General features: G+C 40.3%; 4 protein-coding genes across 4 annotated transcripts in view; 1 reads left to right on the top strand and 3 right to left on the bottom strand.

Moving 5' to 3' along the window:
• Positions 1-2,214: 2,214 nt before the first annotated feature.
• Positions 2,215-3,266, bottom strand: LOC108571388. The gene is made up of 5 exons (XM_017933408.1): positions 3,218-3,266; positions 2,917-3,101; positions 2,557-2,638; positions 2,390-2,483; positions 2,215-2,290 (listed from the first exon to the last, which is right to left on the bottom strand). The coding sequence occupies exons 1-5, from the start codon at positions 3,264-3,266 to the stop codon at positions 2,215-2,217; spliced, it is 486 nt and encodes a 161-aa protein (XP_017788897.1).
• Positions 3,267-5,041: 1,775 nt separating this feature from the next.
• On the bottom strand, positions 5,042-6,355 carry LOC108571369 (SIFamide-related peptide). Its single transcript, XM_017933386.1, has 3 exons — positions 6,324-6,355; positions 5,600-5,757; positions 5,042-5,150 (listed from the first exon to the last, which is right to left on the bottom strand). The coding sequence occupies exons 2-3, from the start codon at positions 5,727-5,729 to the stop codon at positions 5,059-5,061; spliced, it is 222 nt and encodes a 73-aa protein (XP_017788875.1). The 5' UTR covers positions 5,730-5,757; positions 6,324-6,355; the 3' UTR covers positions 5,042-5,058.
• A 1,336-nt stretch (positions 6,356-7,691) lies between these two features.
• LOC108571335 lies at positions 7,692-11,686 on the bottom strand. The gene is made up of 2 exons (XM_017933351.1): positions 11,564-11,686; positions 7,692-9,913 (listed from the first exon to the last, which is right to left on the bottom strand). The coding sequence occupies exon 2, from the start codon at positions 9,911-9,913 to the stop codon at positions 9,236-9,238; it is 678 nt and encodes a 225-aa protein (XP_017788840.1). The 5' UTR covers positions 11,564-11,686; the 3' UTR covers positions 7,692-9,235.
• A 4,073-nt stretch (positions 11,687-15,759) lies between these two features.
• Positions 15,760-24,307, top strand: part of LOC108571334 (glutamate decarboxylase) — a 22,018-nt gene continuing 13,470 nt past the window's right edge. Inside the window, exons 1-4 of the mRNA XM_017933350.1 lie at positions 15,760-15,830; positions 16,716-16,801; positions 17,184-17,274; positions 20,177-20,413. Of these exons, the coding sequence (XP_017788839.1) occupies positions 16,745-16,801; positions 17,184-17,274; positions 20,177-20,413 (385 nt within the window). The 5' untranslated portion in view covers positions 15,760-15,830; positions 16,716-16,744. The remainder of the gene's footprint in view (positions 15,831-16,715; positions 16,802-17,183; positions 17,275-20,176; positions 20,414-24,307) is intronic.

Here is a 24,307-nt window from a genome sequence, read left to right on the forward strand (position 1 = left end):
ATCCACCCGCGTTCTGACCAACACGTGTTGCAAACGATCACGTGGCTGATCGAGGCTCAGCCCCCTCATTATCATAACCGCTTCTCGAGTACTAACCCTAAGTCGATTCTAACGAGAAACGGTGTCCGCGGTCGTGACAACCCGAGGGCCAACACGTTTCGCGTTCACGCGAATCTACTCTGCCATTGTAACTTTTCTGACTCGACTCTTTTAACAGCGTCCTACTACTCTCGCTGGAAAAATTTAGAGAACGATCATTTTAATAACAGTTTACCCTTCTGGTACATATTCCTCCATTCGAAGCGAGTTTGTCATCCCACGTGGCAATTTGCATTGTAATTTAGCGCTGTGAAAATCTGACACTCTTCTTTAATTTATTTTTCTAATTGTTTGTCTCGCGTGACGAATTTCTCTTTCGTTTTATTTCTACGAAACGAGTCGTTTGGTGTTACGGGTGTAGAAAATTTTCTGTAACTCGATTTTTGTTCGTTTGCGAGGAGAAAAATTGTGATTACAATTTGACCGATTTTAAAAAATCAAAGAAGGGAGAATTTCCTGAGCGAAAGTATGCAAATTAAAGGCACAGAGTAATTAAATAAAAAATTTCGACGATTCTCGACGGTAAATTAACCCTTTCAAGTCCAATGTTTCTTTATTCACGAGGAGAAAATTTACGGTTGATTATAATTTTCGATTTCAATGAGAAAACCGAGAAAAATCGAAAAATCGAATGGTTTCAATCAGAAGCGAAATTAAATGTTCTTTAAATTGAGAAACTTCTCTTTCGACGAACCGTAAGAAAGGGGGTTGTTTTCTTGGTATTGCTAATTTTCAATGGTGTCTCCATGTTACACAAGTGTTTGTAATACCTGACCCCTGGCCGTGTCAGTTGTTTCTCCTTTTTCGTTACGCGTGCCACGCGAGATCGATAATCGACAATTACGCGAGAGTCGGTTGTCATGTAGCGTACTGCACGTGTGTACACGCGCACGTTTCGAGTAACGTCTAGGAAAATTATCTTCCATATGACGACTGACAGGGGATGCCTGAAACTGCAATTTCGCGATGGTACGATCCTCGCCGAGGACTGACATCGGTTAACCTATTCCTTTCTCGACATATGCGTTCCTCTTGTTGCGATTCTTTCGCTGTGAACGAATGCACACCAGGAGAAAGTACGAAAAAGATATTTTGGTTTTGTTCAACACTCTGGTACTTGAAGATATTGCAATTGACAGGCACTCTGTGTCCTCGAATATTGCGAAATAATTTTTCGGATTTATTCGTTTTAAATCTACTTTTTTTTAAGGAGACCTCAGGAGGAGAAATTTCATACTTCGACCAGTGTACAGGGTGAAAAAAAAGTTGGTGAATTTGTATGTCTGAATATCGATGGACATTTGGAGAAAAAAGATTTGTCATCAAATTGTTTATAATTTTGAAAATTAAGAATGTTAGTCTGAAAATTGCGGGAGACCTCTTATGACGCTTTGGGTAATTTCACCCGAAACCTTGGGTAATTTATTGAATAAGGCCTGATTTAACACTAGAAATTTTCATGCTTTATGAGAGCTATCTGTATTTGAAAATTTGAGAGATTCTAAGGATTCGAAGGTTCAACTTGAACCCTATAAAATCGATATTACATTGCGCAGTTCCATTGTCCTCGCGCGCAAGTACACGCAGATGTAGCCACTGTGTCGCTTCGTTTATTTTTTTCTCAAGGGTTGCGATCGATGACACATGCAAAACCATCTGCCGGTAAAATTTGGCAGCGAAAATTTACAGATTACACGCTGTCCTTCTACCCGTTCTTTCATGACTGGTGTCAGAACTTCCATGGAAAGAGAATGAACAATAAAAAGTGGGTCGAAGGAATGTGAAATTAAAAGAGAAACCAAATTTTCCCAAATTTCTGTATTATTACAGTGCGATACACCTGCAGTAACGGTTTTTTTCTCTTTCTTTCTTTTAATAAAGCGATCGAAAGGAACGTTTTTTTTTTTTTTTTTTTTTTTTAGGGAAATGAATAATTCATATTTTGCAAGACGTGTGTTTATTAATTGAAAGAAAAATGATTATTCGGAATAGCAATGCTTCTATCCTATTTACATGTTTATTCTTCGCGATATTTTACCCGACACCTTACAGCAACAACAGGCATTAAAATATATTCGTCCATGGGCGCCATAATCGCGCCACGTTCCGTTTATGCTAATTCTCCTCCGCAACAGCCAGAGCCTGCTCGTTTCCCGTTCTCTTCTTTCGTTCCCATATTTCATTGTCGATACTGTGTTTTTTTTAGAGAAGCAGAAAATATTGAAGCAAAGAAATACGCTTGATTATTTTAAATTTTCTCTTCAATGCTGTTTTTTTTTTCTCGACTTACTCATCCGTGGTGTCTTTGGTGTATCCAGCCAAAGTTCGCCAGAGTTCACGGGGTCCTTCTATAGCAAGGGGAAAATGTTGCCAGGACCATGCATCTGTCGTTGACAATGAAACGTTGTATCAGTCGAATTGTGCTACAATTGAATATGAAACGTTGATTTTTCTTACCGTCGAGCGCTGGATAATCCACGCGTCTTTTTATGAGACGAGAAAAGGGTTGATCGTTGCCATACGACGGCCAGGATTCAGACTTAAAGAGGGGAGTGAAAAATGATGAGCATTTGGAGAATTTGAGTAATATTAAATTGACTAGAAATCAGAATTTTGGGAATCTAAATGATATTAAATTGATCGAAAATTAATCGGTAATATTAAATTAATTAAAAGTTAGAATTTTGAGAATTTAAATAGTATTACGTCAATTGACAATTAATCGGTAATATTAAATTGGTGAAAAATCAGAATTTGAGGAATTTACAGAATATAAAATTGATTAAAAGTTCGATCGATCAATTTTATTGTAAATACCTGTCCATCAGCATCCAGACCTCCAATTTTACCAATATTCTTCCTCGATTTCAAAAAATCATCGTAGCCATCGCTTCTTCCAACACGAGGAATGTTCTTGGCGATTTTCAAAAAGAACGCAGGCACTTCGTCAGCCGCCGAAGCATTCGCGCCAACGAACAACGCCAAAACGCCAATTAGAAGCACTGAAACATCCCAAAGAAGAATCGTTAAATTCACACCTACTCGTCGAAACACGCTTCATCTCGCTCTAACAAACACCCCAAAGATTCTTCACTAAAATACAAAAATATGAACTCACCGTACACGAAGAAATAGCGCGTGGATCCCAATGATCGCGAAGTCGTCATGATTCTCGCCACTTGTTCGATCTGCAAAACGGTTCGAAAATCAATTTACCCTTAATTCTCCCACAGAAACATTCGACCGGTTAACGCTGCAAATAATATCGCGGAGACGTCTTATTTTATCCGACTGTAGTCACACTGGACCGTCGCCATCGTTAACGGAAAAAGTCGTACGGTGAAGTCTCGAAGGAAAATGCAGCGGCGAGCGAGCGAGCGACACGCGTTCCACGGCTGTATGGGGAAAACTGAGCGATTTTCCCGTAGGACTTCTTCCATTATCGCGAAGAGAGTGGACAGAATACTTGAGGATTGTGAGCGAAGAAATCGCGAGGTTTGCACAGGCGAAGCCCCGTTGCATTTAAATGTCCCGACTGTTATGGAATCGCGAACACGCGTGAAAAATCTTCATCGTTGATCCTCACTTGGACGACCAACGTTCTAGGCGTCCAATTTTCAGATATAACCGAGTAGTTTGAACTCTTTCTTTCCGTGTGATTGTACGGGTATATAATGTACGTGTGTGTGTGTAGGTTACGGTGTAACCAGGGAAGCCAGAAAAGCGTAGAAAGAAGGAAATTGAGAGTGGGAGTTCTCTTGCGAATTTTCTAGCAAACGCTGCTGTTGACACTTACCTCGATCTGTTCACGATACACTGTACTAAAGTGGACAAACTTGTCTCTATTTATGGGAGAATTTTTGGTTAATCAAGTATTTCGAGCAGGTTTTGTGTAACGTGAATCGATGTCGAAGCTTGTTGATCCCCTATGCTGTTGTCGAATCAATTTCTCGGCGGCGGATGAACGTTGAATAATTATTGACCGAGGGATTTTTGGACGAGTGCTTGTTATGGACGTGAATTGTAGAGGATCCGTGGTTTAAAAAACGTGTATTTTATTTCGATATCGAGAACTTTTCATTCATGATTTTCATGTTGAATCTTACGTTAGCGCTACTTGGAATCGAGTACATTTTGCTGGTTTTATTGTTACAATATTTGCTCGTAGAAGTGTGTGTAGATGAAATTTATCTTGATGATGAGATTAGGCGAGTTCTATGGAAGTACACTGATTTATCTGTCAATTATTTTACCGTTTGTTTTTTACGTAATTATTTCTCGTGTGTGGATAAGAGACAGCGTAACCCTTATTCCGGCAGGAGAATGAAACGTGCTTTCCATATCGAATGGTTCGATCTGCATTTCAGATATCGGAAAGAGTTTCGTTGAACCTCTGCTTGCTGCGCAAATTACTCTAAATCGAGCGTGCTCGCGTAAAAGCTCCCGGAACAATACTTTAAATCCATTCGACGCGTTTAAAGCTGTTTACTTAGGATCCACGAATCGTAAGATGGAAGAAAATGTACTTATTTTGAGAATACCATATTTATGCACTGTCACAAGAAAAATATTAGAATATTTTTGTATTTTAATGTTAATATTTTATAATTTAGCAAGTGAAGAAAAATATTTTAATATTTCTAAAGTCACACTTTGTTTAAAAAATAGAAATTAGTAGAGATTTATGGGAAAGAGGTGAATTATTATACGACTGGATTAAGTTTAAGAAACATCACAGTTTATTATATGAAAAACATTTATACAACGAAATAAATTAATTTATACATTTAAGTTACAAGTGATTTGGTTGATGCGACGAATATTAAAGCTCCAGTGAAATGGATAAATGGGGGACTAGTATAGTGAGGATTGTGGAGTTATTAAACGTTGATAAGATTGATTAAGCAGCGGTTATTAGCATTCGTCGCATCGTGTTGAATCATGGTCGGTTCAGTATCTTCAGTTGGAGTCCTGGCGAGAGAGCCAAGCGTTGCATGTCTCGCTGACGGTTTCGCAGACGGAGGACATGGCTCGGCTGGTCATTTCGTAATCTGTAGAAGATTAGAATGAAAGAGTAATCATTGATATAGATCACTAGACAAATAATAACATGAAAACTTAAATACAAATTATATATTTTTTAAAATTTTAACAAATTTATGAAGTAGGATTTCTTAATTATTCTTTAGAATTTCAATTAAATGACATAGATCACTAGACAAAGAAAGAACAACAGGAAGGCTTAGATGCAAATAGAGAACACTAATTTGAAATTAAAAAATTGGAAATTTATAAAAATTCATAAAGTAGGATTTCTTAGTTATTCTTTAGAATTTCAATTAAATGACATAGATCACTAGACAAAGAAAGAACAACAGAAAGGCTTAGATGCAAATAGAGAACACTAATTTGAAATTTAGAAAAATTCACGAGGAAGGAATTCTCGATTTCTCCCTTCGATTTTATAAAATTTGAAGGATTTTCTGAATTTGGATCTTACCAGTGATGGTGTTGGATCGCTTGCCAAAGATGCTTCCGTTGAAGGGAGGCTTCCTGTAGGCAGCGTCGACGCTGATGGCGAGGACGAAGAGAGTGGCGACGATGGCAAGAACGAAGCGTACAGACACCATTTTGATGGATTTGGTTTTTTGGGTTTTGCTGCTCGAAATTCAAAATCAATTATTCCCCAAATAAAGTGTAGCAAAACAGAGAAATAAAAATATTACGAAATAGAGAAGTGGAATATTTTCCAAGTCGAATTGTTCGATGTCGAAGAAATAGAATTTCTTAGAGAAGTGGTCAGTTTACTTACAAGTGTAGGAAACGATGGAACTTATGCGGTAGTTGGTGAACGAATGTTGTAAACAAGGCAAAAGCTTGGAGCTTTTATAGTCGAGAAAAGGAGCAGAAGACAAATGTGGCCATTAGGTGCAGATGGCTTGGGTTATTTGCAAGTGAATTGATCAAAAAGTTCGTCTAAGAGGCTATCGATTGAATGAAATGTCAAAATTTCTTGACCAAGATCGAGACAAATGTTGGAAAAATACGAAATATTTTGCAAGAAATAATTATCGATATTTTTTGCGATTGCTATTTTTTTCGAAGAAAATAAGCAATACTTGAGAACAAGTATCTGGATTTTTTTTTTAAATAGTGGAATTAATTAAAGAAGTTTTAAATGGAATAATGAAGTGTTTTTTACCACACTGGAACTCTGATGGTACCTGTTGATGCTGTGAGATGTCTTCTCCAAAGGAAGGATGGCACTGCTCTGTCGTTTTCGGAAGCTTGCTCAGCTTTTATAAGACTCCAGACTGTAGATCTGGATATGTGGTGTTAATATTGTTATAGAATAACGTTACAAGCTATCAGGAACGAAACCTAATTACCGATACTCCTGATTGACTTCTTTCCCAAGGGAAATAACCATCTATTTGCGACGAAGAATGAAAATATCAAAGCACCTTATATATAAATATAAAAAAATATAAAGAACTTTACGTCAAATTGTAACAATATTTTGCAATGCTTTTAACTCTCCAAAATATTGTTTCATAATTCTTTAATATTTCAGTGTTAAAGGTGCTTTTTCACATTTCAAAAAAATCGTTTCAATTATTTGAGTTTTGTGTGATTTTAACACGTTCTGTGAAAAAATTGTTGCAATCTTTAATATATTTTATTAATATCGCAATATGTAGGTGAGACAGGTACATTTCGGTATTTACACAAAGTTCCATGGCTGTGTTGCCTAACCCATTGATGGTTTTAAAGGTCTCTACCTTTACCATTGTATTTCTACATGTATTACTGTAGCTATAGTAGATCGTGTGAAGACCTACAGTAGGTAAATTGCTTCTAAACCTTCTACATATCCTACAAATGGTAAAAATGTAACGTAAAAAATTCTAGTCTCCTATTTAACTATTAAAATTATACTTTAACACCGTTAACAGTTCAAAATGAATACAGCCAATAATTATATTAAAAAAATTGAATTAATCTCAAGAGAAAATACTTTTTTTAACCAAGACTTTTTTTAACACAACAAAAATAATTATTCAAGGAATGTACATTAATAGACACAATGATTAGGGTATATTGTTCTTTATTTATCGTATGACAAAACATAATGCGGATATTGTTCACTTACATCATATATATATTGTATATACACAATGTACAATCATAAACATAAACAATTACAAATACATCAGAGACACGGAAGAAACTGTAAATTTGTCCACGTAAAAGCCTTTTTTTTTTTTTTTTTAGCGTAACACTTCGCCGTGATACACATAATTTAATTATTCGCAAATTCCATGACTGCTTGCCGGCAGCAACCATTCATTCCTCTCTCACATTCGCATGAAATACAATAACACTATTTAGCGTCGAAGTTAGACATCGAATAGGTTGCACAAATTACATCCTAGATTTGTAAATTGGTACCCCAAAGTATCGACGACTCTTTATCGTTACTTAAACAGAATCTTCGATCGTATCCTACTATTCGTATAAATATTTACAAAGCAATTATCCTCATCTTAAAACTAATCATAGTATATATATGTATATACGTATAGCCCAGATAATAAATTGCTCAAGTCGAGTCTTTCGCGCATTTCTCCCTATTTCTTCAGTTATAGCAGTAGCTCGGTACAGTAACAGTTTCGATGTGCAGATATCAGAGACCAAAAAAAAAAAAGAAAAAAAAATCCTGTCACCTGTAATCATTACAATAATTGATTTATCAGCTAGCAGACACATAGTCGGTATATTACCTAAATGTATCTCCAAGTTAGACGGATGTGTAATCGAAATTGCGCGAAAGACAAAGTTGCATCGCACAGGCATACTAGAATCTACGTCTTATTGTCGCGTCACAACGTTTTTTGAACGGCACACTATAGAAATAAAGGAACGCACGTTTTCGTCTCGTGTTCGAAGGAACTCTTCGAACCTCTTGAAAATCGTCGATTTCCCTCGACTCCGATCGTGGTTGCATTAATAAAAGTAAATCGCTTAAACGACGAAACTACCTAACGTACTCGCATGCTTGGTATCGCGTTCTCCTCACCTGTCACACACGTTAATCGTAATTATGCAACGTTATGCCATGGTAACAGGTTCAAATCACACATCGAGTAGCAAATAGACTATAAAATGGAAGACATGGATTTCGTGTTTCTCGTTGCTTAACCTAAGTAATCCCTTAATTAAGTACTCGCGTTCGTGCGATTCTCGTGTAAAAGATTTCCCGATATACAATAGAGGGGTAAATACTTACGAAACTAAGCTAATCGACGCGCGGATGCACGCGTTCCACGTTGCATCGCGGCCACGTATAAATATTATTTATTGCATAATACACACATTGCACGTCGTTGTCCCGTTCACACGCTCTTCGATCCGAAATAATTCACGCGATGCGTTGTGTAACACTCGAATTCCCCCCTCAACAAAATTCTAACCGAACGAAAAGTGTCGTCTTATCGTGAAACAGGATTCAATCGGTATTATCTGCGAGAAAATCCACCTGGGGCTTGATAGAAGCTTTTTCCTTGGACGTTAAGCTGCATCGTTAAGCGCGTGAGACCGGGCCTAGCGTCTAGAAGAGAAGTCTTAAGCCTAAGAAAGCGATTAAGTCACCTATATAATCTCTAGCTGGGATCGATTCGACGAGAGAGAAAAGAACAACACGAAATTTTCCAATCGCGCGACATTTTCTAATCGTTCGATCATCGGTAGAACGAACTCGTCGCTGCGACCAAGCATCGTCTTCGGATTAAAAACGAACGCGAATTTCGTTGGCTTATTTATCTACCGAGAGATATCGTCCAAGTGGAGAATTGTATACAAATGAATTTACACGATCGCGATACTCGTTCCTACGCCCCCACCTCTATCGCGAATTTTCTTATCAGAGGACGTGTTATACATTGGAGTTTACAGAGAGAAGATTAATACCAGTAAGACTAACCTTATATTATCTAGCGGTACCATAGGCGCCTGACTAACCTACGAGATATGTAAATTCGTGCCCGCCGGTGACTCCTCATCTTCTTCCTCTTCCGCCTCTTCAAGCATCTTCGTCCTCCTTTCGTCCGAGAAGAGACTCGTCTTCTTCCTTCTCTCACGGGATAATGTCACAATTGCAGGCGCTGCCACCCTTGCCGTTGTCACACTGGGCCATGCACCACAGGTCCCAGTCGATGGAAGATTCTTCATTCGATCCTTCCATTTTCCCAAGAATCGCATCTTCGGTGTCCGCGCTGTCCAGTATATTCTCCTCCAGCTTGGTAATCTCCATGGTGTCTTTGTAAGCTTGTTTCTTCGTCAACATCAGCTGATAGAGATCGTCGAAAGAGGATGCAGGCCGGTGTTTCGCGAATTTCTTCGGAAGATTCCATTCGTCAGCTTCGTTCAACTGACCCGCCTCGAACCCCTCGACTTTCCGATCTTCTTCCTCGAGGTTTCTCGCGCGAACATCGTGCAGATCGTCACAGATACAGCCGTGACGTTCGATCAAAGAGTCCCTGAAGCTGCGACAAGCTTGACTGACGTCGAACGACAGGGAATTGGACGTGGAGGAACCTTGACACGGGGTCAGGCAGAGCCTGAAGAGGCGCTGAATCGGGAACCGGCCTCCGCTGAACTGAAGGACGAGTTTCTGCTGGTGCTCGCAGCCTCCCGTGATCTCGGGGCTGGTGTTCCGTACGCGACAGAGGCGGGCGCATGCGTGGTCCACGGGATACGAGGCCACCACGACCAACAGCAACGCCAGCAACACCCACCAAGGTAGAGGCGTCATCTGAAAGTGATGGCTAATCAATACGAAAGCAAACGAGGATCTCGCCGCGTTCCGATAGCCAACCGAGGAGCCATCGAAGGGACTGCTTATGGCAATCGGGAATTTCCTGCAGACCCTCTTGTGCCTTCCTATGTCTGCACGCAGGAATTTACCGGGTGGCTCTGGTCAACGAATGAACAGTTATCAGGGAGATAAATGAAGGAGAAGTACGAGAGGAAGTTGTAAATCAGCACATTTTGGAGAGCGAGGATGTTTGTTGCTTCAAATAGTAGAGAATTATTTTTTGAAAGTTTGCAAGTTTGTGGAGCACCTCAATTTTTTTATTTTCACTACTTTTTGGTTCTTCAGGGTCTATTTTTTAAATCAACTCTTTTTCGAGTTATTCTAATTCATAGTTTCTCAGCCCTGAAATATGAAGGGTGATTTCACTATGTAATCTGCAATAATTTACCGATAGCGACAGTGATATGTAGAAAAGCCTGTAATCACCCACCCATAGAAGTGTGAACTAGGATAATTGAAAGTTATTATACTTGATTGAAAGATCGTCGAAACTGCTAATTTTAATAATATCACGAATCATTTCACTTAGTTTGGACTCTACGACACAATCACAGGATCACAGATTCCTTCCAAAGAATTTAATAATTGTTTCCTTCGGCCAGAAAATTTGAAAAATGTCAAGACAGTGAGATTCCAAGCGGAGCTTTTCTCGAGGCGAACACAATTCTCGTGAACGTTGAACGAGAAGTTATTCTATTTATTTCGTTGAATTTCTTCTGCGGTAAATTGCTCGGTCCAGGCTCGTGCCATGAATTACGAGACACTGTGTATCGCTCAGGTTCGTTTGGCACGCGGAGCGAGAGTAATACCAGGACCTTGGTATCCGTTATCGGTTTTGGGTGCCGTGTGTCGATAACTGGTCTCGAGTTCCACGAGCAAACCTCGCGATAAATTCCACTAATTGTCACTGAACCGGTTCCACCCTCTTAGATGATCGCTTTTCCAAGTTTTCTCTTTTTCTTCTTTCTTCGAACGTTGTGGATTTTTACCGCGGAGAAAACACGCAGGTAGGCGAAACTTGGACGAATTTCTTTGATCGACGCGATGCACTTCTTCGCTCGTTGTATTTCATTACCTAATTCGGTCTGGCTGACGGCTTTTAATTAAAACGCGGGCACGCGTGTAAATTACGCGAACGGACACACCAGTTGCTTTCCAATGTAACGTGTAAATGTCGGTGTTTGTAATCGTAAATTTGAAAAATCCGAAGGAAACGAAAATTGGAGAACCAAAGTCTCTTGTAATTTAAGTTCTGGTTTTTATTATTTTAATTTTCTCCTTCTTTTATGCAGAAAATGGAAGATCGAGAAATGTTGGATGGAGGGCAAAAGTTTCTGTGCATAAAATGGAAGATCGAGAAATATTGGACGAGGCAAATTGGAGAACAAGAGTCTCTCCTAATTTAAATTACTCCTTACCATTTTACTTTTTCTAATTCCAGTGTTCTCTCTCTTCCATACAGAAAAAGAGACACAGTCCCATATAATTTAACTTACTTTGTCTTTTCTACCATTCTAATTTTCTTTAAAACATGGAACATCCATAAATATTCCATAAAATTGTACAATAAACGATTCCACAACTCACCTCTTTATTTCAATCGAAGACTGAAGAATCAAGTGCCCGTGTCTCTGATCTGATCACAACGAACTGATTGCACCAAGTGAACAGAGAGATTCGCAGCTTTACGACGCACGCCACTGGTCCGACTGTTTGATCGTCGACTGTATGTATCGCATTAACTATCATTGGCTGTATCAACTGGTACAGTCTGATTACGTATAAACGAATCCAAAGAGCGTAACGAAAGATAACACGTAGAACACTTTCGTATTCACGACTGTTTTCTTCTGTAAGAGGGTCACTGGCCACTCGAGAGTCAAAATGATCGATGAAAATTTCATCGATTCTACATTCTTCCCTAATTAATTAATTGTGCAATATCGTTCCAGTGAATTGTTGAATTCTCGATAAAGTGGGTGCTTAAGGGAACCAGAATTTCTGCCTCGTAAAACAAGAAACACAAGTACAGTGAACGAGGAAGATTAAACTATCTATATCTTATGTCAACGATGAACGATCACCAAGGTAGTAACTACCGACAAACAGAACACTATTTCACAGAGATTATCGTAATCGTTGCGAAGGAAATTGTGCATTACAAACGATCACCTTTTTTCCATTCTCTTATCTTCGTTCATAGAGAAAAACAGTTTATTGCATATTGTGCAAATAGATTTATCTTGGTTTATCGATCGAGAGAATTACCATACCTCTCGAAACGGGATGAAGTAATTCTCTTCACCGTATGTGAAATCTTCGATTACGTTTCGTCGAACCGAATCGCTATTCCGTGAAGAACCTTATCGCCGTGTTTTTACCGATAAGAGTAATCGAAGACGACGGCGACAGAAAATTGCTGGATATTCATGATAAATAAGAATCTTTCCTTTCGTTTCTCATACTGATTGTAGGTAGGATGTTTGTTTCAGTGTGTCGATCTACGAAATTTTTAGCAATTCCTGTCGTGAAATTTACCTTTGCACCAGAACCGCGGTCCTGGCGAAAAATACCCAGCCACGAGACAAATGTGCAAAGGGAAATTCGCCGGGTTTTCAATCTAGGCTGCGCGAAATTCGTTCCGCGAGATAAACGAGCTCGTTGTCTGCATCCATGAATATTCGCATTCACGCGTAACCGTGCACGCGAATGCTGAGGATGCATACTATCGCATACGCGGAATATCGATCCTCGTCGTGTTTCAATCATGCCCTTGAGCGGTGCTCAAAAAATTCTACCCTTTTTTCTCTCGTGGACAAATTAATAATTTATTTTTACAGTAGTAACGATAGAAAATGATCGAATTTTGGGTATTAATGGAATTAATGTTCATTCTGAGAGTACGAATCGTTCTCCTATTCTTGCAGAATTCCTTTAATTTGGTGTAATTATAAGCGTGAAATTTTGTTTTCAGCTTCGGAATTTAGGAGTATGTAATTTCCTTCGTCGTTTGGACATTCTTTCACGATTCTTTCCTCGTTTCTAATTTACTATTTACTAATTCTAAAGCTATCGGTATATTTACTTTGCCTGTTCTTTGTGTTTTCTTACGCTTGATCGGGTTTTACCCGCGATTATGATAATAAGAGCAGCGTTAATCTGAACATTTCTCAGTTTGGTGACATCTCAGATTAAGAATTTCAACACTTCCGTGTCGAAGTGTTGCTAAAACAAATAAACGATCAATAAAATCGACGACAGCGTTGATCTGCTATCGGGAAACGAATTACGCACTTTGCCCGGTCGATCGAAGCGATTCTCACGCGAATTTCCACGCAAAAGAAAAAAGGAAAAGAGAAGAAGAGGAAGGAAGCAGTGGGAGTTTCTCGGAGGAAATAGCGGAGAAGGAAGTTGGACATAAACTCGATCTCTCTCGAAGTTGCGCAATTATTTCGAAACAGAAATATTTCCTCGTTTCGCGGAAATCTCCGAGTTAGCAAATTTTCAAATTTCTAACGAAGCAATTCGTAGAAATATCGTGAGAGCTTAAAACGAAATATATCGCTTAATAGTGGAAAGAAAAATTGAAACGATGATATAAAAATGAAAAAAAAAAAAGAGAAATCGAAATAATGTAAATTTTGCAATAAGAAGAAATTGAATTTAAGAAAAATTCTGATAAGATCGCTCGATGGTTTATCACCAGAAGACGTGTTACCTCTGTGATGTAACAAGATGATCGATATCTCTACGTGGGAAGTCCAATTTGCCTATCAGAGCGAGTAACGTGACGAATTATCGAACAAAAGCCACCAGAGTAAAGGCAAACAATACACTTCTTCTTTTCCTGTACGAAAGGCGTCTTCTCTTTCAAACTGCACCCTTTTATAGCCACGTGTGTATATGTATGTACGTGTATTCAAAGTAGTCACGAGAGCGAGAAACAAGGAACCTCGTCTACAGAAGGAGGTAACTCACATTTCGCCAGGCACATATAACGGGTGTCTGAGGAACATATGAGAAAGGTACAAGGTGTATCGACCTCAATGACGCGATTACGTACGCTCGACGACGAGATGTTACGTCCCTGGCACTTTCTGGGTCTCGCCCTGTCCTCCACCCTCGCACGAAGGACGGAGGAAGTATTGATTAAATTCACCGTCGGCCATTTTGTCCCGTCGTCCGATTGGCTGCCGTCCATTTTGTCCTTCCCACCCCCTCGTCTACCGCTGTTTCTTCCTCTTTCTCCGTTCGTCATTCTCTCGATGTCCCTATTCCCTCTCTCTCTCTCTCTTCCTCGTGTCACCAAGTCCTCAACCCCTTCGCAACGAAACGCATGCGTCGCGACATTTTCCACCGAAGAAATCAGCAATCGAAATTTTTGTTTCTCCTTTCTTTCTTTCCCCGCTTCGTTCCGTCACGTTTCATCGTTGTTTTTCCGGAGGAGACAGGAAGGTAAGAGGCAGCAAGGATGTTGGGTATCGAGAGAGGATCGTCGAATCCCTTGGCGCGAAAAGAGTCACGGATACGCTATGAATTTTTTTTGGAAACTCCGACCTCCTTGAAGGAGTAAATAGGTGAAATTTTTGCACGGGACGTTTTTCGATGACCTACCTTGTCGAGAATCTTTCGTAGCTCTATGTAAGGGAGATGAAACTTTTCACTTGGACGCGAAACTGAAAACGAACTGCACCGGCTAGCAGCTGAAACAATACTGAAGTAGAATCTGCGCCTGCAGGAGTAATAAAACTCCAACCTAACCCATCCTTTAGCGGTTGAAAAATGACACGGCTTCCCTATAAAATCAGTGACATCTTGAGATATCTGTTCTTGCTGAAGCAAGCAGATTGCGGCTACCCAATATTCCCAAATATTCAAATTCGATTGTTGATATGTTCGACTGACATCGTACACGAAGAATTACCTACGTTCCAATTGTATCACAATTTAAGAAACACCCTGTGTACAAAAACATCGAAGATTCCAATCCCTGAATCCACTAAAAGTATTCACCCCGATCTGCCATTCTGACCCACATTCCATATTAGACGACATATTTCTCACAGGTGATCTCTGCCCCGTATCCGCGAGCGGAATAATTTCTGTCGATAACGAGTGCCTCTCTCAAAGGGCGCCGCGGAAGCATCTTCTCCGCTTCGAACCAGAGTCATCCCTCCGGCGTGCAGTATCTCGGGCACAAGCGTGCCGGAGATTTCGCGGCTAAGTAGCCTCCCTAGAATCCCATCGGTTCCACGTTAGAGTACATTCGTAAACATATAAAAGGGAAGAAACGGCTGGTATTCCCTGTGGCGAGTGTGCCCGCACACGCGGAGACCACCACCTTACGGTATCTCGGGGCTAGTAGAGGAAACGAGATAAGGGAGAACGGACGGCACGATACGTCACGTCGGTGTGACGTTCGAACAGGGATTGGCGACGGTAGAACACGCCTACCGTGCCACCCTCGTGTACTCCACCGCGACCTCTGGTATTCGCCGAGGTTTATGGCCACGCCTACGCGAAAACAACCGCCTTTGGACGGTCAGGCGGGGGTGGATGCGTGGGTTGTACGAGAGAGAGAAACTGGGTCAGGCAGACTCGAGGCAGGCCGAGTCAGGCCGAGGCTCGAGAGTCGTCCAGGCGTTTTCGGTTGGAAGCAGTCCCTTGGAAACCACCCCGAAGCCCGTCGTCGCTTCACCAGTCTGTCGTCGATCCATCCTCGAAGTCCTTTTCCATCGCTAGGACAGCTTCCATCCCCCGTTCGAGCTACCGACACCAAGCAGCTTCCGTGCTCTCTCTTTCTCTTTCTCTCTCTCTCTGTGGAACGCTTGCAGGAGGAAAGGAGAGGATCTTGGTGAGTGTTTCTTTGCTGAGTTCTCTGTTTGCACCCTTTCTTTTTTTCTTTTTTTGTCACCTTGATTGTACCCTGTTTTTTCCTTTGTTGGCGGTTTAGAGGAGTGCTCGAGATGGTTTTTAAGGATTGAAATTGTGTTTCTCTTGTTTTTTATTTTTCGAAACTTTCTCGAGTACCGAATTTCGAACAATTCTCTCGCTTTCACGCATTTCTCATTCTCGCTTCATTTCTTCTGATTAGTGTGTCACGGAGAAATACCCACGAACGTGATTTGTATTGTGACGTGTGAAAATTGTATTGCACGTTTGTGGGTATAGTGTCTTTTTTTTCTTTCTTTCTTAGTACCGTACGAAACACTTGAATGAAAACTGCACGACTCACTTACTTACCTCTCCTTCATTACCACCGGTCGAATAATCTTGCACTGTTTCTTTCTGTCCGAGAATTTTAATTTCGAATTATTTGTCTTTCGGTAGAGCGATCCGTAGTGCCTGATCTCTTCAGGATGATCTATCGCTTGCCTCTTTACTCGCTCCAAGGACCAGTCGATCGGTTCAGAGAGCAACGACATACAATTCTTTGTACAAACGCAACCTCGCTGTTTTTCACACGAGAATCGGAAGATAATTATGAAACGCAAAACGAACGAAAAAAGAAAAAAAATGAATAAGGAATGAAAAGAAATCGAATGCAAAATGCTCTCTGTCCATGTTTCTTTGGTCGCTCGGCCTGCGGTGCTCCTTCAGCGTTTAATTCTCGCTTCGCAGTTGCGCAATTTCTGTCAAGCTCTCGCTGGAAAATAAACAAAATAATAATAAGAAAAAAAGAAGCGCGAAAGTACGAAAAGCTCGACACTGAAGCGGACACTGTTGTTGATTGTTGTAGGGACTGAGGCGAGGGGCACAAGCAGAGACATGGACAATGTGCAAATGATCGGCACTAAAATCACAGCGATCAAGGAATACTTATATGTAAGGCATTCCCATCTCGCTGCACGTCATTCATCGTCTCTCTTTCTTTCTCTTTTTCTCTTTCTCTCTGTTCATTTTACAATTCTTTGCCGCTACGACAATCGTAGCTCTTCGTTTTCTTTAAATCTACTCTTTCTTTGTTACTTCCTGATTATTTCGTTACTTGAATGAGAAAAAGAAAAGAGGAATGATATTTTTATGATTCCACTTTGTAACGCTTTTACTACTTCTACTTTTTGGTTTCTTTCGTCAACAGGTTTTTTCAGAAAAGACGTGTTTTTTTTTTGTCGTGTTACGGTAGATTTTGCACTGATGTCTGTGATAAATGTTTTCCTACGTGATTACGGCTCCAAGAAACACAGAATTTCATTGTGAATTTCAGAACTTCGCCCGGACACACTCGCCAACCAGACTAATGAGCTCCGAAAACACGTACTCGCTCTCCAGGGAGCACTGTAACTTGAAATATTCGGGTAAGTTCGACGAGGAGATGTTTCTAATTTTTCTTAGACATTCTAGCATGCTTTGTAGTTGATAAATTACACGTAGAATTAGTCGATAATAACGTCTCTATTCTTCTGTTATTTTTGAAATCGTGAACAAGTTGATTGTGAAATTTCCACAATTCTCAGATTATTCGTGCTACTAAAAACACAAATTAACTGAATTACATTCAGTCTACGTCTCAAATGATACAATTGCCCGTGAATATGACTATCTGTAGCTTGAAGAATAGTTGAAATAGCCAAATTACAGTAGAATAGAAGCTAATCTCTCATACATTCCGTTTACTCTGTGTCTGACCACATACGGGCCTTAACTACTTACCGCTATTCACTTCTTCGCGCCTGACCTGTTTGACGAAATTAATTCTAATTAAATTACAAGGCAATTAGCAGAACCACCGTAATGCCAAAGAACGGTTAACCAAAATTAGACAAAAAAAAATTAACATTGTGTTCCATTTAATCGGAAATATACACAAATTATCGCGTACATTGGCCCGTTCCCCTACGTATTAGACCGGAGCCTTGGCTTCTCGAGAATGAAATCCGGGAGTCACAATATTGTCCTGATTTCGCGAGACTCGCAGTTCGGAAGGGTGCATAATAATAGAGGATTTAGAATTGGCCCGAAGAGTCTCGTAGTCGACGAGTGGCTGAGGACAGATTACACGCCGCAGAAAGGGCGGAAGGGTTTGTTGTCGTGATTCTGTTTGCGTTTTGCCAAGTGCCGAACACCGATAAGACACTGTTTAAAAGTGAGAATCAATTTTTAAGTATGCTCCAATCAACAATTACTCGTTAAGACGAAACTGTAATACACATAAATTCCTATAAATACACAATCATATTAACTCCTCAGAAACACTCTCTTCTCACGTCTCTGACAATCTAAACTCAGTCACTCGCTGTGAACGTTGTTACAAGCGCTTGTTTCCACAAAGAATTCAGAAGGATTGAAAATCTCGATCAGCAGTGAGCTTCTTCGAAGGTCCAAGCAACCTTGCTCCATTTCTTCATTGCTATAAATTAACCCCGTAATCCCGCTTATAAATCGCCGGAACTAATTGCCGCGTGTAACAACCCCTAGAAGGCGCTTTGATTAAAGCCACGAGCCGGGGGTCCGGTGCATCTGGTGCCAAACGGTGTACGAGTTCCGCGTAGATTAAGCTCGAACCTGTAATTCAGCCAGCAACTGATGCATCGTTCGATTGTATATCTTGCGCGATTTAACTGCAACCATTAACGTTTACCTCGATACACAAACTTGTCACGGGATTCGGGGTATTTATTGCAGGCTCGATCATTCGTTTTCCATCGGGAGGGAGAGAGAGGAGAATGCCGTAAACGAAGAAAGAGTCCCGACGGTCTCTTTTTTCTCAGACGTTAGATTGATAGAGCTGGATTAGCTGAAGCAGAGCCCTTGGAAGCCAGGGATTTCCCTTGTCTAACTATCAGCTCAGAACGATTCCCCATAAGGTTCCATTCTCCTGCCTTTTCCATCCGATTCTCATTCATCGTTCTCTCGATCATTGAAAACTACACTTATCCCATCGTGCAGGAGCTTTACACATCTTCCGAGAGATACGTCTATCTTAGAACACTTTTAATCCAAATTTTTTTTAGTGTTTTATTTTGGTACAAGTGTTAATTGTTTTTTTTTTAAGTGTTATTTACGAGAGAATTTACTTTTGCTCGTTATTGTTGGAGCGGTAAGGTAACGATGACTTTAAAGCATGGCTGCTGAGTCGTCGTTCTGTTTATCCACGGGATCTTCTTAATGCAATGGGGAAACGAAGGGTGGTTTATTCGGCGGGATACTTTATGGTCGTCCTGCGACTGAAGGACAGTTCAATCTACCAAGGATTTACCACGAGCACATTGAAATGTCCCGCTGCAGACGGTTTGCGTTATCCTCGCTGGAGCAGGGCTAAAAAATTGCTATCTTAAGACGAGATTCGGAAGAGATTCCTCTCTTATATTATACTTTCGGTACTTGATTATTTCACTTCGCATACAGAGAAATTAGAAATTTGTCGATATTCTACGAAATTAATTCTACACGTTTGTCGGATTTTGCTTTGAAATCGTTCGTACATGGTGCATGATTCGCGTGTGGAACGGCATGCAAGTTTTGGAACAGTGAAAGAAGTAACTCGTGAGGGAACGTTAAGGATGAAGAGGACGAAGAAGAGGAGGACGAAGTGGGCAACGATGTGAGATGGTGTCATCCCACCAAACAAGTGAGAGTGTGTCAATATAGGTCTATACTTTCAATTGTTTGATGAGGTGAAATCATTCTAAAAAATTACGTTTTCTGCGAAGGACGTCGGAGAGCCGACGGTAGGTCGAAACGATGGTGCGCGCCGCTCTCGATGATAAACGGTATAAGAATCAATCGATGTCGCTGTCGTAGAAGAGATTTCACTTGATTATAACAATTAGAGAGTCACCGTAGACAATTAGCCGTCTTTACCATTACTTTTTAATCGATGTCGTAGCTTGTGCGGTCCACCTGTTATCGTTGCCTTGACATCTTCGAAATTGGACGAAAATATCCTCAGGAAAAATTGAAGAAGCAAATGTCTCTAGAGGAAAATTATTCGCTCGAGTTATCAAGGGAACAGTATTTTATGCAAAAGAATATTAGAAATAGCTTACTTTCGAAATTACAAAAATACATTTAGAGGGGAAATTGAAAGTTGAAGAAGAGAGATATGCAAAAGAGGATACTTCGAGAGGAAAACTAGTCACTGACAGTTGTAGTTTCGAAGACATCAAGGGAACGGTAGTTTCTGAAAGAAAGAATATTAAAAATTGGAAAGATAGGTGGGTATCCATTGTTCGAACCCCGTATGTTTGTTGCCCTCAGATATCCTGCCGCACAATGCCGAGGGCTACCCGGCAACCAGGGAGTTCCTGATGAAGGTGGTGGATATTCTGTTGGATTTCATTAAATCGACGAGCGATAGAAACGCGAAGGTGCTCGATTTCCATCATCCCTCGGACATGATGCGTCTCCTGGACCTCGAGATTCCCGATACTGGCCTGACTCTTCAGCAACTTCTCATCGATTGTTCCACCACCTTGAAGTACCAAGTCAAAACTGGTAAGTCCACTGTCAACACAAAAAATCAGACAATCTTTACACGCAAAAAAAAAAAGAGTTAGTATATATTTGGAGCATTGACCATGAATTAACGCTTTGGAATGGAGATCAATATTTGTTCGAGTACTCAAGTGAGACGTACGAGTTAGAAAGGGTTGAAAATAGAAATTTCGAGTTGGAAATCAGGTTAGAATTTGCAAATGATGATTCTACGAATATTAAACGTCGATGAGAGTTATTTAAGCGAAGAATTGGAGGAAATTCGAGGATGATGTCTAGTGGGGACTCGTTTAGCACTGTCCTATCGCATTTCCGTGCATCCACGAGGGCGATAAGCCACATAATTTCATATTCAATTTAGCATACGCGCTCTCAGGGCGGAGATAAGGTGGCCAGAGACACTTCCAGCCTTTCCGTTCGCTTCAACCCTCAAAATATACACGTTGCCCTCGTGTACGTGATAAACGAGCTAGGGGTGGGCTGAGAGCGAAATAAAAAAGACCGTGAGCTATCTGCGTGCACCATCTACAACCGCGTTTCTGTGAAAACGAGACTAGATACGTCTCGTAGAGTTCAAGTAAATTCTGGATTCCTATTTTTTGGCGAACTTCCATTTGCTTTGGGAATAGAACAAAGAAAAAATTAATAGCTTCATCGCCGTTACGAAATTGTCGAATTTTTTATCAGAGGAGATGCTGAAATACCTAATTCTTTGATTACACAATGTAAAATCATTCTTCAAACCGAAAAATTAATATCTCCACTCACTTCGCAAAATTTACAAATTTTCTTACCAGAGGGAATGCTGAAATACCTAATTTTCTGATTCCACGACATGCAACCATTCTGCAAACAGCCCAAAAAATGAATATCCCGGTTCACTCCAGAAAATGGGCGAATTTTCTTCTCAGAAAGGGTGCAGGAGAACAATGTGCAAGCATTACTCCAGCAAAGTCCCGCGATACCACGGAACATTCGTAGGCGTTAATGCAGTCGTGACTGGGCGTATCTATAGTCTCTGTGAGCCAAAGAGGAAATGCCAAAAGTCAACCGCAAATCCCCCGCGAAAGTTCGCTATCTCGGCAGGATTCGATTACCAGCTTGAATAGATGCTAATGCACAATGGAAGAGGGCTAACCGAACTTAGGCCAGGAATCAGGCTTGTCTGCCAGCCGTACGTCGATGCAGAGAGGACCATGGACGGAGCGGAAGGGGGTGGTTCGGTGACGAGCCACCCCTGTGTATAGAAGGACGTGTGCACGATATATACGTGCGGACAAAAACTCGTTATTAGATTATATGCCACGAGATTCCCTCTCTTGGTATATCTCCTGATATTCATCGTCCTCGAGAACGTGAAAAGGAACTGTCTTCGCTTCTACGTCCGAATCAATTGATCGCCGATACGCTGGAAAATATTTTTCGGGGACCTCGGTGATAAGAACCATGATGGTCTGGTGAAATATGGCTGATGGTAAAAAGAGCAGAAATATCAGGGGTTGTTTAGAGGGGGAGATAGTGTTTTACGAGTGCTGGCTGTTTGTGGAAGAATCTTTGCAGGATTTAAAGGAGTGTCAGTGGTTACTTTTAATTTTTTAATTGAACAACTATGTTTTGCAAATTTTTAGGTGGTATTTACATTGCAAATTTTGTTCTACGATGGTTATAATTTATGGTTTCATAAGTAATGTTTCCTGATGCTGACTTTCAGAGCAAAATATTAAAATTTATTCATTTCTTCCCATATCTCCGGAAATTTTCGGGTTTCTTCTTCGAAGATATTGTATAGTTTAGGAATCGATAAATTTTTAGAAATTTAACCCTTTGCACTCCGAGCATTTTTTGATAAGATTAAGAGTGAAACTTCTGGAAAGCCAAAGTTTTGTCTTGAAAAAAAAAAAGAAGGATTTTTAGTGTTTACGAATTTATTTATTTGTATTTCTTGTGTTAATTTGCATTATTTTGGTAATATAAAATAATATAAAAAAAAGTCCGAATTGTATATTTCTCCAAAGTAATTACGCGTGTCGCCATAAAAGCGCCATTGGAGTGCAAAGGGTTAAAGAGAGAATCTTCTGTATTGACAATAGCGAAGGGTGTTTGCGAAGTATAAAATCTGTACGTAATCTGAACAGGAAGTGAATGGAATTCACGTGAATTGTTCGAGCTTAGAACTTGGATTGTTCCGTATCTTGCTACAGTAGGAAATTAATATTGATTAATAGCAAGATACGTACGAAGATCTTGATTGATCACTATACCACCGTGGTATCGACGTTCGTGATTGATTCATACTTATCAAGAACGACGAGCTGTCGGTACGCAGAAGCCGCGAAGATTGAGAATTTCTTACCTACCCGAAGGAAATACTCAACTTTCTTTAAAAACCAAACAACAACAAAAAAAAGAAAACACTTCAATATCGACAACAGATGCTCCACTTACGTCCACGCAGAAAACTGGCACCGAATCGGTGAGATTCTCTCAACCGATCTAGAATTTTTCAATATCGTAACTGAAAAGTTGGCACCGGGACAACCCGTGGCGAATGATTTCCCCGAAAAAAGTTTACCAGCCAGTTGGAACACTTTAAAAAGGATCTCCATCGGCGTAACTACCAATTTCCAATTGAAAAGTCTCGTTCCAATTTCCGGCGACGTGTACAGTCCAAAGTTACCGTCCTCTTTTTTCCTCCCGCCAAAAAAACAAGAAAAATCGTCGGAATTCGCGAACGGGTAAACCGAGAAAGGGAAGAGAGAAAGTGGAGAGGTGGAAAGGACAATGCAAACTGTGCCCACCGAGGAAAAAAAGGAAAAGAAGAAAAAAAACAGCGTTGTAGCGTTAGCGCACGTGGCACTGCTGCGCGGAGAGTGGCGAATTCAATAGGATCGGTGTAATTAAGAGCCATTTCTACACGATTTTCCCCCGGTTGGGGTCGAGGCAAATAGTAAATAGGGGCGAAATGCTACGGGACCGCCATAGGGCCGAGCCCTTCGTGGAGCACAGTCACGAAGAGCATCGATGTACGCCCGCCACCGCGTTGGAATTTAAATTGGTATCGATAGCCCGGCCGTGGAATGCAGAAATCGTTTCGTCACGGAACGTAGCTGTTGGTACGTCATCCGAGCGGTATTTCCACCGCGTTATTATGGCGGAAAGAATGGAATTCGTGCAGTGAAAATCACGCTCGGATATTTCCAGAGATAAAATTTTCTGTTCTTTTTTTGATGGACAGTTTTGATTTTTTTGCATTCTTTCCTCTTTTGCAATTAATTTCGTGGAAATTGATAGATGTGCTATACATCGGTGACTGAAATTTTCGAGTCACTTGTCAATTTATAATAGTGTCGATAGAATCTCGTTTGGAAGAAGGAAATATTGTCATTTGAGTGATTCATCAATTTAAACCCAAAGTTTCATGTGAAATATAATTAATTAATAAATATCTAATCTCTTTTCAATTTTATTTAAGTTTGGAATTAATGTTTTAAAGCTCAACAGCAATCTGCTTCTTTAAAATAGCAAAAAAATTTGTTAAATGTTTCTCAAAGTTGCAAATTCCTTTTCATAAAATTCCCACCTAAATTGCAATGCACAGTGATTGCAAACTTTTGACGAGCACTGTACACGAAGAATATTTGAAACACTTTAAAAGCAGAGAGTAAACGAAGAAGATTGATAATACGAGTTGAACTCGTGTAAGATCGTTTTCTTCAGGTTCAAGACTACATTCGAAACGTTTCTCCTTCTCGGCTGTATGATTGATTGCCCGGTATTAGCGTTAAGCTAGGGTTACACACTTCTCTTCATACAAATCCTGATCCCCATAATATATTACCACGGTCTGTGTCGAACAGGTTCTCCACTGGAACTTGTTCCTTTTCTCTTTCCTTC

Source organism: Habropoda laboriosa, unplaced genomic scaffold (genome assembly GCF_001263275.1).
Source record: "Habropoda laboriosa isolate 0110345459 unplaced genomic scaffold, ASM126327v1 scaffold57, whole genome shotgun sequence".
NCBI classification, from domain to species: Eukaryota; Metazoa; Arthropoda; class Insecta; order Hymenoptera; family Apidae; genus Habropoda; species Habropoda laboriosa.